A 15,975-nucleotide genomic window follows, 5' to 3' on the forward strand; every position below is an offset into this window, starting at 1 on the left:
AACTGAGGCCTTGCATTTAAAGCAGGGCCTGCGGGGAAACCTGGCCTCCCGGGTTTCTCGCCTGCCTTGGACCCCAACCCACCTCCCCGAAGAAAATTCCGGCCATTGTACCGCCCTTACTCCATTTAAATAATCCTGTGAGCACTGAAATAATTTACAGCTTTAAAAATGTGTAGTCCTTTCCTTCCACACAAATTGCTACATAGCTGACTTTCCATGAATTGCTAAAGATGAATTCCAGCAGAGAATTCAATAGGACAAAACTGAAGGACATTTCCGACACACAATATTAGTAAATAGCGTATCTTTTGGAATTTACTGTGAAGCTAAACCTTTGGCACTAAATTAAGGAACATATATGTAAATACTTAGGCTCTGGAATAACTTTAAAACCAGTACAAAGGTGCTTCCGTCTTAAATTATTACATTGACTCAAAGCAGTGGATTTCGAACGCCTGCTTTACAAATACTGTAGGACAGTTATGTTTACCTGAATACAACACCTTTTTATACTATTCCTGCCCACTATCTTTTGGGGCTCTCTTTCCCCCATTCCATACCATGTAGCAAGCCAAGTGGGCAGACAAGTGAGCTTTCTATCACTGTTGGGCTGTATGTACTAATGGCCAGAGGTGATTTCATGTTTTGATTTTCTGCCATGGCTGAGAGGAAATGCCTGGCCTCCATTTAACATCTATCTCTTAATAAACTGGCCAAGATATGGAAGTTGTGAAAGATCCTGCCCTAGTGCCTGCATTGCTTTACCAGCCACATATATGAAGGCGACACTGCAAAGACACCATAGAAGTTATGAGAATCATGGTGGAACACACTGCAATAATTTTATAAAAATGAAGAATTTGGTAAAACAGACATTCCGATGTGTTGCAGTCTGAGTGCACTGATTTTCACTAATCCTCATTGTAAATTACATGTTCTACTGTGATGGACTATGTTGTGAATTGAAGTGGGAATGTAAAGTGCAGTATATAGAATTTATACAGTACAGCACATATTTGAGATATTACAGAATTGAATTAGTTCAAGATATTTAACCTGCTGAATTGAAAAGTTGCTCCCTCCTGGCACCCACAGCTACCTCCAGTCGAAAGCTACTTACTGGGTAACTAAAAGTTTGTACACTTTGGTTGTACACTGCACACACTAATGTGAAACTGATTCAAATTATTGAGTGTGTTTCTGCAGACTGCTACGGGTGAATTAGCTTCTTTAGTGTAATAAAGGTCACTTAAAGATGATGGGGAAATTGCTTTGAGTTTGCTCACTTTCTTGTTAGATACACCTCTGTTCACACAAGAAACCGCAGTCTTATGATATGTCTGAGAAGTCACTGCAGCATTTCCAACCATATCTTTCTAATAATTGTTGACAGTAGCTTCAGCGTTACTTAAGTGACTGTTCACTAGCTTCTCCTATTCATGGAACTGAAATGCAAACCAAAAATGTTTTCGATAAAAGAATGCAGTACAATGTGGGTGGATCTTTCAATTTAGCATTAATCCAAATTAAAATTGGACAATTTGCATTTTGACTTCAGGATTCATTTGAATAAAACCTATTTTTTTAATGCACTGTATGCACTGATATATACACAACAAATATGAATACAATGTGCCAGTGTCCAAACCATTAATCACTTTTATGTGTGAGAATTTGTGTGGTGCACATGGACCTCCTTCTGCCAAGATGACTTTGGGCTCATTGACCAGGATTCCAGTCATGCTTTTACTTGTTTCTTCTGGTCTGCTAATTAACTCCTTACACCTTCATTACAGCCCTTTTCAAGCTACTTGGGTACCCAGAGGTACACATGAAAGTTCGGCATCCTACAATTTAACTGGAGTGAAGGATTATAAACCTTTAGCGATCTCTATTAAATTCGGTCAGCTGTGTCCAAATTCCTGATGGAATTCAACTTTGTCAGATGGGTTTTCATAAACCCTATATTGGAGATGCTAACAGTAAAGTGAATCTGGAAACAAAAATGCAGGCCGGTATAGTGCCTTTGTTTGAAAATGGCAGCATTATTAGAATTCTCCACACCAGCACAATGGGCATTTTTCTGCAAGTACTGTCTTATCCGCAGAGTATTTTTGTGTAGCTGACTTATATTTTCCTCCTTTGCATTTCTCTCAAACCCAATTTTAGACACCTGACCCAGGAGCAGGCAACTTCTGAACTGCTCCAGGGCTTTAAATTCCTTGGAATGGGGGCATTAAAAGCGGACAAATGATGGAGCCAGATTTCTGAGAAGTCTGCATTCTCCTCTGAATTGCTTGCTGAGGGTCACTCCTTATGGTCATTATGTGGAATTATATCTACAGCAAAAGATGTGAAATTCCTTGTATCCTCTTATCACTGCACTCTACAGCCTGCGAAGGATGCATCGAGGCTGAGCCACTTGCACAGGGGAGACACGAAAGCAAGATTAGAAAACACCTGTTGTTCAAATCATTCATATTCTTGTCAACTGAATCTGCATTATTTTGTGGAATATTATTTCTTGCAGTGTGAAAGAACATATTTGTGTGCTGCAAGGTTCAAGGAAAAACAGAACTGACGGTTACATAATTCAAAGGATGTGCATCGCTGAAAAGTTATAACTGGCTAAATTAAATTTTGCATAAGTGCATGCATCAGTAAGGGAAATATGCAGATTAATTTTCCTTGTTAATGGCTTAGAGTGCATAAAATCGACTAACATTTTTGCATGATCGAGTAAAGACTAATCAATCAGCCAATACTGTTATTGGAATTATTGTCACTCGATCTGTGCTACAAAATGTTATTCATAAAAAGAATGTCATTTGTCAGCATTACTTTTTAATTTAATCCTTTTCTGTCTGGGTAGTCAAAGTATCTTTAGGGTATGAAGAGAGATTTTGAAAATTCACCTTCCTTAATAGGGAGTAAAGAAACCACACTCCGTTTTCTCCTTATGTTAATCTCAAAGTAGTCACTCCACCTGCTTTGGATTCTTTGGCTTTCCCCCAACTGTGGAGACAAATTCTTTTTGGTGGGTATAGGCAGCTGATGTTTTGACCACTTGCATTTCTGTGGTACAGCCTTTGTAATGATGTATATTGTCCAGTGTTGAAAATTTGGATAATTTACAGCATGTGCCCCATCAGGAACCACAGCTGGATCTCCAGTGTTTTCCATGGGCTTCTGCCAGAGTGGGAGACAGCCAAAACTCCCAAGAAATTTCAACTCAATTGTTTATGCATTGTCCACTGGCTCCACTCACAGTGTGGCAACTGATGTTTATACTTTGTGAAGTATCAGCCATTTAAGGGCCATTTTGGGTTATTGCGTGTGTCCACACATATGCAGGATTGTTTCAGGAGCAATTTTTTTAAACCTTTACTAATAAGAATTAAAAGATGTAGGAAACAGGACGCCAACTCCAAGTCAAATCTAAAATATTCTGAATGAATGTCTGTATCTGGGTTTAAGTAACAGATTATTAAAGCAGACTAATGTCCTATATATTGGCCACCAGGCTAAATTATTTTAGCTTTGGGGTAGCAAAACTGGAAAGGGTTTTTTTTTTTAAATGACTCTATTTAAATTTGGCATCCAGACAAAAGTGTGACCAAAAGTATAAATCCACCTGAGGTACTGACCTGTGTGATTATGGCTTGGACAGGGCTCGGGACCAGAAGACTTCAGTCATCTGCCACCAGAGCAACGGAGAAAGAAACTTCAGCAAAAAATTGATGAGATTAATAAAGAAATTCAGAAAGAGTGCGATCAAAGGTAAGAGGGAGCTTACCACCAACAAGAAAATAATTTTCTTCCTTTGATTGTATTGACCACAATGAATTAATGACAGTACTTTGCAGAGCATTTTAAGTAGCAATATTATGTGGTACTACAACATAGTCATAAATGCCTTTTTTAATACGCAACAATAATTATCTGTTAAAATTCTATAGTGAGCATTTAGCATCCTTAGTTACTTGTGGTTGAAATTTTTCATTGCATTAGTTATTATCTTACTCTTGCTCTCCATCTTATGCCCTGGAAACCTATTCGCTAATCTCACCAGTTAAAGACCAATGTACATACTTGATAAAGAAATAAAGATAAAATCACTAAATATTTGGTGATTCAACGAAGAAGGGCCTTAATACATAGGGTTTTGACACAGCTGATCATTAGTTTTTCTTTAAATCCACGTAATGCCTCTGAATTACCTCTGTGCATTCTCACAACCACTCGGAGAAGAGAGGGGGAGGGAGTTAAGTAAGATACTTTTAATGGCATATTTCTTCCACTATATGCAGTAGAGTCCCTCCCACCCTCCATATTAACACTGCTTGTTAGGTTGTCAGTTCAAAGGAAGCCATCAAGGCAGAATTAATAAAATAAATATTTAAAGGAACTAGAAGAGATGAAGGTGCATAGTGGTTGTGTATGTAGAACCTTCTTTTGCAGAAACCATCAAGACAGACCATTGCTTGGAGATCTTAGCCTGAGAATGTTGGGTCACCTTGAAAAACCATAAGGTATCCAAAGGAATCTATTGGACCACTCAAGTTATTTTTAAATGAGTTAATTTGTTTTACTATTGTGCTCCAGAGGGCAAAGGTTGTTAGTACTGTTGAAAATGGAACACTTTCAATGTTGGTATACAGTGTAGTAAACTCCAATATTGTGCCTTAACTTCAACCACAGTTAATCCACCTCTACTGCGCTAATATGACATTTCCATTTCCTATACCAACCATCCTTGTTGCATCTAATTGGACAACCAGTTGTTGCTGAATTGTTTTGAGATTGCCCAATTTTATTTCATATAGCGTTGTTATAGCCAGCAAACAAGATACTCTTGCCCCACTCCCAATTTTATGCAGATTATTGTCTGAGCTTCTGCCTCAACAAATGATTCAGCTGTGGTGCTGTTACATTCCTCCTAATAGTAGTTTCAGAGTTGGCATGGATTTGTGAAGGCTCTGACTAATTTAATTTTTTGAGCAAGTCACTGACATGGTGGATAGGAGAGTGTCTGTGGATGTTGCCTATATGGACTTTCAGAAGGCATAAGATTTTATCAAAAATGAAAGTTCACAATAGGAGTTAACTTTGTGACATGCATTGATAATTGGATGGGAGGTAGGAGACATTATTAGGGATAAAGGGAATGTTCACTGATTGGCAGGATGTGACAAGTGAACTGTACTGGGGTCTCAGCTTTTCACCATTTATATTGATGATTTGGATGAAGGAATAGTGAGATGACACTGTTAGGAGGCATAGTAAGTTGTGTAAATGGAAGCAGGAAGTTGCAAAGGGACATAGACGGACCAAGTGAGTGGGCAAAACTATGGCAGATGGAGTTCAATGTGGGGAAACGTGAGATGATCCGAGAAAGACAAATGGGGAGAGACAGTGCAGTGCACAGGTATAAAAAGCAATCAGAAAGGCTAATAGAATGTTGGCCTTTTATCTCGAGAAGTTTGGAATACAAAAGTGAAGACATGATGTTTCAGCTGTACAGAACCTCGTTCAGACCCCATTTGGAGTACTGTATTCAGTTTTGGACACCGCACCTCAGGAGGGGGTACAACGCTACCTCAACTTCACTTTTTCCCGTCCGATCCCCATATCCCTTGATTCTCACAGAGCCCAAAATCTATCCATCTCAGCCTTGAATATACTCAATGACTGAGCACCCACAGCCCTTTGTGGTAGAGAATTCCAAAGATTCACCACCCTCTGAGCGAAGAAATTCCTCTTCATCTCAGTCTTAAATTGCCGACCCCTTATCCTGAGACTATGCCAGTTAAGAGTTGAAATTGGGAAGCGTTTTTCACAGAGTAATGGAAATCTGGAACTCTCTTCCAAAAGGCTGTGGATGCTGAGTCAATTGAAATTTTCAAGACACAGATTGATAGATTTTTGTTAGGTAAGGGTATCAATGGATATGGAGAAAAGGCAGGTAAATGGAGTTGAGGTGCAGATCAACCAAGATTCGATAGAATGGTAGAACTGGCTTGAGGAGCTGAATGGCCTACTTCTATTCTTGTATTCCTAAGATTGGTGGAGACTCAGACTTGCTCGACTTCAGTCCAGGATCGAGGCATGGTCTGGAGGTCTGTAAGAGGAAGTTATATAAGTACAAGCAGGAGAAAGGAATCAAAGGATATGTTGATAGGGTGAGATGAAGCAAGGTCGGAGGAGGCTTGTGTGGAGCATAAACACTAGCATAGACCTTTTCTGTAACCATCTCCTACTATGAACATGGCACCAGTCATTTACTTACACGGCTAAAATCGTTCATTTTTCTCCTATTTCTCTCCTTAATTTGGAAGGTTTCAAATTAAAGGCTGAAACCAAGCTCAGGGTATGCAGATCACTCTCCCTGTTTTCCGCTAGTCTAGCAAGTGGCACAATAGATGATTTATTTTAACTACTTTTTCTTGCCTTGCCCTGTTAATGGTACGTTAAATGATTGGAATCCCCATCACACTTGAATCTCTTTACATTTACTAAGAGAAAAAAAGGGTGAGGAACTTTGCATCAGAATTTTTTTTCGGTACAATGCGACCACAATGAACTTGCAGGTTTTGTTTCAGGTCACATTTTGTTTTTATTTGTTAAATCCAGTTACTGATTGACCAGTTAATTAAGCAGTTCTGACGCAGGGTCATTGACCTGAAACGTTAACTCTGTTTCTCTCTCCACAGATGCTGCCTGACCTGCTGAGTATTTCCAGCATTTTCTGTTTTTATTTCAGATTTCCAGCATCCACAGTATTTTGCTTTTGACCGGTTAATTAATATGCACTTGCAATTAAAACAACTGCATTATTGCCCCATCTCAGTGCTCAAAGGAAGTGGAGAGTAGATTCCAAGATTTTTCTCCCAGTTCAGGAAAAGGGCAGCGGGGGGGGAATTGAGTATACATTTGGCTAATAGTTTCCTTGCAAAACAGCCTTCTCGTAAACTGATCCCATTTACTTTCACTTGGTGTCAAACAGCATTACGGTAATAATTAACAGTGGGCTCCAACTGGAATAACACAAATTGGTACACTGAATTTATATTTTTTAAATCCTCAGAGATGCTTTAACAAAGATGAAGGATGTATACATCAAGAATCCTCAAATGGGTGATCCGAACAGTGTGGATCCCAGGCTGGCAGAAATTGGGCAAACTGTCGAGAAACTGCGACAAGAGATTCAGAAATTTGAGGTAATATATGACATGAGGTAAAAGTCGTATTTTGTTTTTTCCAGGTCCAAATACAACTGACGTTATTTCCTAAAGCTACCCACATCCTGTCTGTTTCACCTTACTGATTCATTAATCCTGAAGTGGCTGCCAGTCTGTGTTAACATGCCAACATGATGATAAATAGTCCATGGCAAGGTTTTGGAAATTGTTTTCTGTCTTTTTGTTAATGAAACTGTCTTTCTAAGTAGAATTACACTGCTAAGTTAACGTGTTTTTAAAAAGATCTAGATGTCTCTACATTATTGAAAGCTTATGTAAAAACTGCAACAAAAAAAACCTAGGGTCAATTGATCAAGTAGACACTAATTAAAATGTGATGTCTTTGACTGGCATCTTCTGCACTAAACCATTTGATTTAATTAGAAGGAAAGTAATTGTTCTGATTTATTGCATTTGATTGTAACTTGGCACTGCAGCCAAACAGAAAGCTATCTATGATACTAAATTGGATTCAGGCAATGTTGTACTTAATCCTTTGAGGACTATAGACCATTACCATTGTTGACATTATCTAATGCTTGGCAATCCCCTCTGAATTCAAGACATCGAATAGTGCAGTTATTAGGAAATATATAATGGCCCAAAGTTTTCGATCGGAGGCTTCCTGTGGGCGGATGCCTCTGACCTGTAAAAAATTTACAAATTTACCTGGTGGCCTGGGAGGTATGAAGAATTGTGATCCTGGGCCTCTCTGGGTACGGGCAAGCAGAGGCCCACGTATCCTAGATGCACATGCGATTCACAAGCGCCCCTGGAATCACGTGGGCCGGCCCAACCAATAAAAGTTCTGTATGCACTAAACTCCCATAAGCATGAATGGGGATCACTTAAAAAATACACGAAAACATGAAATAAATGCTTTAAAACATTACATATTTAAAATTAATTAAAATTTTGGGGGGGAAAATTTGTTTTAATGGGGCTAAAAATAAACTTACCTTATTGGACAGGGTTTTTATTTAATGTATAAATGAGTGATAACATTTTATTTTTTTAAACTCTTATGCTGGTAAAAGCAGACCTTATGCCTGCTTTCACCAGGCGTAAGAATTTCATGGGCTTTCAGCGGGCGGAAGTTGGGCAAATAGCGCAACTCTCTACCCGCAGAGGCCCTTCTCCCGGGGATGCGGAGGATTCTTGACATCGCAAGTTCTGGGTTTTAGTGCATGCGCTTTGCATGCCTAAACCCGGAACCTGTGCGGCCCTTACGGGTGCATACACACCTCGTACGCACCCGTAGGTGTCACAAAATATGGCCCTATACCTTTTAGTTAGATTATCCCCTTCATATCCTCCTTGACAGTACTCCCTTGATTATGGCTGAAAGGGCATTTCTGTGGTCTCTGCCAGTGCCATGCAGTGCTCAATCATTAGAAGTCACTGAAGTGAAATACCTTGCAAACTTTTCCATGTCGCCCACAATCAAACCTGAGCCAGAGGAAATAAGTAACTTTGTGGGGGAGGAAACTAGCCAAGACTAGGATTTGATCCCAAGTTGTTCTGATGTGGCATGTTCCACAATGTTGTTCTACTAAAGTACTCCTTATCAATCTTTTCATTCTGTGGCAGAAGTGCAGTGTGTTACATTTAGAACAAACTTGTTTTAAGTCGCACGAGTTACAAGATTTAAGAATAACTGTTTCATGTTCTAAGATAATTAAAACCTCTTTGTTCTGTCCCTGAATGACGTCGTGGTGGTGTGTGGAGCAATTATGTTGAAAAAATATAGTGAGAGTTATAGTCATGAATCTGTTACCAGAAAGGAAGTTTTACCATAATTATAGTTATTGAAGATGGAAGGAAGCTTGCCTATTAGAATCTGTTTTAAGGTCAGTGACTTTCTTTACATTTAATGTACTCCACTGAGATCAGGCTGCCAACTCGATAGCCCTCACTGCTACTGAAACTCTGATCCCCAATGTTACCCCTATGAGGCTCGGATTCCCCACAAGCTATAATTTACCGTATTCCTATTGCTCCTATCCTTGCCAAGCTTCTGTGCCTTCCCATGTCCCAGCTAATTGATTTTAAAATCCTCGTTCCCAACAGCTTGTCAACACTCATTGATTAGGCTCACAAATGAAGAGTAGTCACTTGGGTGAGGAAATGGAGGGCTGTCAGTTCCTGTGAAATCAGAAATCAAAGCTTTCAAGAGAAAAGAAAATTAGAGATTTTTTTGTTTAACTATGTTGGTTTTAAGTTTTTTTTAAGAAAAAGATTTTGAAGTAAAAGCTTTAAAGGGTAAGAACGTAGCCAGCATATCTGCATTCGTGGCTTTTCCTCCTAAGCATTATCACCTGGTGTGCCCCAAGGTTCCAGTCTCCCTATTCCTCATCTCAGCAACATTATCTATGGGATCAACTTCGATATATATGGTGAGGATAACCATATTACTTCTCTATCATCCTCCATACCACAATTATTTGCCGTTCTCCATGACTGACTTTCTGCCCTTGACATTCAACGGCATTACCATTGTCTAATCCCCCACCATCAACATCCTGGGGGTCACCATTGACCAGAAACTTAACTGGACCAGCCACATAAATACTGTGGCTACAAGAACAGGTCAGAGGCTGGGTATTCTGTGGCGAGTGACACCTCCTGACTCCCCAAAGCCTTTCCACCATCTACAAGGCACAAGTCAGGTGTGTGATGGAATATTCCCCACTTGCCAGGATGAGTGCAGCGCCAACAACAGTCAAGAAGCTCAACACCATCCAGGACAAAGCAGCCTGCTCGATTGCCTCTCCATCCACCACCTTAAACATTCAATCCCTCCACCACCCACGCACTGTGACTGCAGTGTGCACCATCTACAAGATGCACTGCAGCAACTTGCCAAGGCTTCTTCGGCAGCACCTCCCAAACCCGCGACCTCTACCACCTAGAAAGACGAGGACAACAGGTGCATGAGAACACCACCACCTCCAAGACCCCTCCAAGTCGCACACCATCCTGACTTGGAAATATATTGCCGTTCCTTCATCGTCGCTTGGTCAAAATCCTGGAACTCCCTACTTAACAGCACTGTGGGAGTACTTTCACCACACAGACTGCAGCGGTTCAAGGCGGAGGCTGGCCACCATCTTCTGAAGGGCAATTAGGGATGGGCAAAAAATGCTGGCCTTGCCAGCAACACCCACATACCGTGAATGAATAAAAAATATTGGCAAGAACAAAGCTAACCTGTTCTTTAGTTCCAATCAAGTATCTCTACCTGCAGACTCGGACTGAACCCAGTGGTGTGCAACTACATAAACCCCAACTCATTCAGAATTTCGCCATCCACATACCAACTTGCATAAGTCTTATTAGTCAGTCGTTCAAATCTCCACTGGCTCTCCATCCCCCATCACAATGATTTCAGATATCCTCATTTTTCCCCTCCACCCATTTTTATCTCTACATCTAGCTTGCGCCCTCCGCTCTTCCAGTTCTGGTCTATTGTACGTTTTTCATCCCTTTTTTGCTCCATCAGTGGTAGAGCTTTTAGCTACCTTAACCCCGCACTCTCGAATTCGTTTCCCAAACCACTGCACCTTGCCACGTCGCTCCGTACATTCAAAAGCCTCCTTAAAAACGTTGAGCCTTAGATCACCTCCCCAATTCTTCTCTCTACTTCTGCTGGGATGTGACGCCCACTTTGTGAAGTGCCTTAGGATGTTTTTGCTCATTTATTGAGTTATATAAGTGCAGGTTGTCATTGCGCTAAGTAATTTGTTTTATTGGGTCACAATACATTTTTGCTGTAAAGGGCCACCTTGCCTCCACAGGAAGAAATATTGATGTTTAAAATCTCACCTTCGGGTGCTGTACTATGTGGAGTGGAGTAATTTTGGAGCCATTGAGATGACCATCTCTAATTTGCCTACCTTGCCTAGCTGAAAACATGAAAGTGAGAATATATATGAGATAAAATGGAAACTAAGCAAAAGGAATTATGATTGTTTGTGTGTTCACCATTCACGGTTATCAGGATGCAATGTAACCTGCAATAAACTTATTAAGATAGCAAATTATCCAGATGAAGGTGCTTTCAGGAACTTCACAGGGAAACAATACAGATTAGAATTCAATAAGCTTTGACAGCTGTTTACTTTCTTTCCCACCCAAATCTCATATCTTCCAGCACAAGACAATGTCACTTGCACTACACTGTTCTGCTTAAAAGTAGGGCAAATTGTTAAGTGTAAGGACGGAAAGAAGGAACTTGTATTTATATAGTGTCTTTCACCCAGCCTCAGGATGCCCCAAAGCACTTTTACAGCCATTGAAGTACATCTTTAAAAATTGTAGTTACTGTTGATGTAGGGAAATGCAGCAGCCAGTTTGTGTACAACAAGGTCCCACAAACAGCAATGAGATACATGCCCAAATAATCTGTTTTATTGATGTTGGTTGACGGTTAAATATTGGCCAGGACACTAGAAGTTTAGCCAGGGAAACAAAAGCCGAGCATTCACTTCAGGCACTGAGACTTCTTGTAACTGAAAATTGGTTTTAAGATAATTGACAAAAGAACCAGAGGGGAGATGAGAATTTCTTTTACACAGTGACTAACTTTCAATGGAGAATTGGATATATACTTGAAAAGGAAAAATTTGCAGGCTAAGGGGCGTGGGAGTAATTGGATAGCTCTTTCAAAGAGCCGGCAGAGGCATGATGGGCCGAATGTCGTCCTCCTATGCTGTATGATTCTATTTACTTTAGATGTTCGCTGCAATGATGGCTCCACTTGATCTTCCTCCTGGGCAGAGATGCCATGAGAATGTTGGCTGAAGCTAACGTTTTGTACCACATGGCACAGTACATTAATACCTTGGAGTACTATATGGCTTCTTCATCAATAAACTTATAATTAATATGGTTCTCATTTATGTTTTGAAGTTTTGCTTCTGCTTTATGCTGAACACAATAGAAAAGTGGTAGAATTAATTTTTGATTAGGGCATGCATGACTGATTTATTTCTCATTGTATTTGTTTTCCAGTTTCTCCCCTCCTGATTCCTGGAATGGTCCAGTTCTATAGACTCTGACTCTCCTCCAGTACCTCGATTTAATTGGCCATTATTCTTGCATGAGCGTAGAAATGTGTGTTGGCATGTTGTTGGTTCATGGGGAGCAAGCCAGCCACATTCTATCCAGTCCTCACCTGATGTCCACTTGTGCACAGTTTCCAGCAGGATTCTCTGGGAAGCAGCAATCTTGGCTAGTTTTTCCCCTACTTAGTTTGGGGTGGGGGTGTTGAGGTCAACTGTCGTGCCCCCACAACTATAGCCAAAATCAGCTAACTCTGCACAAACCAGAAATCAAACCTGGGATCTTGCTAGTCTATATGGCTCAGTGCCAAACACACACAACAGTGTCCTTGCCCACCACTGGACCTCACTTATTGATTTTGATTACATCTTTCCTCACTAGTAAAATTAACATTTAGACTGTATGGGAAGTGACCTAAAATTAGAACGAGAACTAAACAAGGAACAAGAATGAATACCAGGGAGTGGTAATTCCTATTCCCTGAAGTAAAACATTTACCTTTATCAAGATTGTTGCTGCAAGTGTACATATATTTTATGCACTGAGGTCTACTTATTTAACAATTTAGATTAGATGACACACAACAAACATTGTAATCCACCTAACCACTAAGTGGGAGCAGATAATTAGTTTATGGCAGAACACTGAACCATGACTTCATCCATACTGCTAAGCTATGCCAGCCTTAGCCACTATAAACTCCCTTATCATTGTGTACTTATTAGGAAAAGCTTGAAACAATGAATGAACTGAGGGTTTGCCAATAACTTAAGATAAAATAAGCAATAATCTTCTAATCTGGCAGACCTAAAATGTAATATGAAACTTAAATTAGGTGATTGAAACTGCCCTTGGTCTTGGATTGAAATCTGTAACACACTGAGTAGCACCAAGCCATACAAAGCAGAAGGTCCCGGGTTTGATACCCAGCCTGTGTTGAATTAGCTGGTCTCAGCTAGGACAGCAGTAGAAGTTGTGCAATTGGCCTCGGACGTCTCTGAGACGAGGGAGGAGAAATTCCTGCTTGTGATCGCTGGAAAGTGCACGTGTGGTTTTTGGGTGAGACCAGTTTTGGGCTTGGCTGTGATGCTCTCTACAGTCAAGAAGTCTGACAACAGATTGTTTAAGGTCAGACATGAACAGTTGCTTGTTTAAGGTACTGGAGGCACCGTATCCCAACATGAGTCAACCTTCAGAAGCAATGGGGAGAAAATTGAGAATTTCACCATTTTTTTTTTGAAGAGCATGTTGAGGCACATTGGTGCCAGTAACAGCACAGATTTGTCTCCACTGTCTTAACGGTGTCTGAGGAAAGCTGTGCAGAAGACAGGTGCTTTACCAGAGGTAGGGAGGCAACATTGATGGCAGTCAGTCAAAGCCATTCCCACACCACCTAGTATCCAGATACACATCAGCATAGCCAACAATCTTAGGAGTTGTGGGAAGGAAGTCTGATTAGGACAGTGTGTCAAACTCCAGGCACTGACTGTTAAATGAATATTCACAGCAAGATCACTAGCTCAAGAATTGTTTGAAAGCAGGTTTTACACTGGATCAGGTCTCCGGCACATTATTCAGTATTATTGCGCCCCCTGATGACTATAGATTGCAATCATAACTTCAGTCTTTAGAGTGGAAAAAGAAACTAACCAAATTATTCTATATGTGCAGAGGGACCAAATGGCTGATGTGCACCACAGCTCTTTCACCTTGGGGATACTGAGTTAAAATCCAATGCAGACATAGGGTGGCTCTCTGATCGTCATAGGTTATATATTGAATGAATTTAGGATGCTATTGATTCTTTGCCAGAAATGAAAAGGTTAAAAAATGGCAAATTTAGGAAATCTGAAATAGAAACAAAAACTGATGTAAATGTAGAGCAGGTCAGTCAGCTTGTGAAAGAGATAAAACAGGTTAGTATTTGGGTTAAAACAAAAGGTATCTACTGAAACGTTCATCCAATTTTTCTGTTTTCAAATGATGTATTTGTAGCATTTTTCTGTATTTTAATTCCATTCTTGGATAGTTTACTGATGAATTCTCAAAATGTTTTATACTATGCACCTGCAATCTCACTCAGGCCTCAGGTCAGACATTGGTGCAGTGATGCTCTTCCAAAGCTGGGTGTTAAAACACATTATTGATCGCTATACCTGAGCTAGAACTGCTAAACTTGCATATTGTGTTGAAAAAATATTCTGCTTTACAATATTGACTGAGCAGAAAACCCCCTCCTCCCCGCCCCCCCCCCCCCCCCCAAGAAAAAATATTTAGACTGTTTTAAACAACCAAGAATTAAATCTCAAGCTTTATTAATAGACGGCATTGGAGCTTGGCGTTTAGGAGTGAAATAAATCAATATTCAATTTGGCTTCCAGCACAAAAGCTTGAGTAGTGTCCCTGTTTCCCCCAACCCTTAACTGAAGCAACAGCTTCTGATTCCTAGCAGCAAAGGATTTAAACTATCCTGGAGGATCTGCATGGAAAAAACATTGTCACATTTTCAATTTTTGCATTGGGTTGAATTGTACCAGCTATCAGCTTGCATTTATTTATAATTAACTAACTTCAAAATTCTTCAGCCAATTTGATTTCTAGTCTGTGCTGTTAGTTGGTTTCATCCAAGGTGGGGATAGGAAATGCTGCAATTAGCCTCAGTGCCTCATGCTAGGGAAGAAGGAAATCAGCCACAGTTCCTGCTCCTCATCTCTTCAGGAAAGGGAGGTGAAAATAAGCACTTTGTCAGTGAAACTATACCAGAGGATTTTACTAATTGTCATATGCTGTTATGACATTACATAAGGTCAATGTCATAAGCACTTGCATAATCATAAATTTTATAAAGCGACTTAACTACACATTTACACGTCTTGCAGTTAACCTTTTGTTTTATGATTTGGAACAGCCAAATTGAAGCACTCAAGGTGATGCCATTTTGTATAGAATTCCATTTTATGTGACATCATGATGTCCTAGTCCAGTGATATCAGGAATTTTGCATACTGCCCCCAGATCCCATTTATGAAGTTACTGGGCTGGAGCATCATGATGTCATGTGAAGTTCTACACAATGGCCCTGAAATTCCACAATGTTTTTGCATGTCCGGAGCCTAAAATCAAGGCAGGTTATTAGTTTGGCTAGCAAATTAGGGCAGAAGCCATTTTTGCAGGTTTTCTGTCCCATAATTGATCTAGTGAATTTCCAAATGTGATTTGACCCTTCCAGCAATATGCCCACAGTCTCCATGCTGCTCGTTTAAATATATATGATATGAGGGCCCTGGCACTGCAGCCTTGAATTTCCTGGTTTTATGCTTGCAATACAGTAGAAGTCAATTAAAATTAGAAATATAAGGATCAGCTGAGACTGACAGAAATTAGGAGTTTTTGTGCCTGAAGATTGCAGAAAGTTTGAGGCACAATTACTGCAGCTCGACCCACTTTTTTGATTTTTTTAAAATCAGACTACACAGCCCTGGACTTACTTCTGACTGCCTGTGGACATGAGACTTCTCGGGTGCAGACATCACATTCCCTATAAGGGAGGATGTAGGAAAGAAGAGTGAGGCAGCATTTAAGGAGATATCCCACCAGATATTTCCTGCCCCCCAGTGAATATACAGGCACCACAGTTGATACGAAGACCTAAGTAAGGGGATACTTATTG

At 40.3% G+C, this 15,975-nt stretch overlaps 1 protein-coding gene across 15 annotated transcripts in view; it reads left to right on the top strand.

Moving 5' to 3' along the window:
• fnbp1b (formin binding protein 1b) overlaps positions 1-15,975 on the top strand; it is an 87,429-nt gene that overhangs the window by 52,705 nt on the left and 18,749 nt on the right. For all 15 annotated transcript variants that reach the window (XM_085965476.1, XM_085965477.1, XM_085965474.1 and 12 more), the window contains 2 exons: positions 3,671-3,780; positions 7,088-7,220. In XM_085965476.1, coding sequence (XP_085821602.1) covers positions 3,671-3,780; positions 7,088-7,220 — 243 coding nt within the window. The remainder of the gene's footprint in view (positions 1-3,670; positions 3,781-7,087; positions 7,221-15,975) is intronic.

The sequence above is a fragment of the Somniosus microcephalus genome, chromosome 23 (genome assembly GCF_052327205.1).
Source record: "Somniosus microcephalus isolate GS21.2 chromosome 23, FLI_Smic_1.0, whole genome shotgun sequence".
In the NCBI taxonomy this organism is placed as follows: domain Eukaryota; kingdom Metazoa; phylum Chordata; class Chondrichthyes; order Squaliformes; family Somniosidae; genus Somniosus; species Somniosus microcephalus.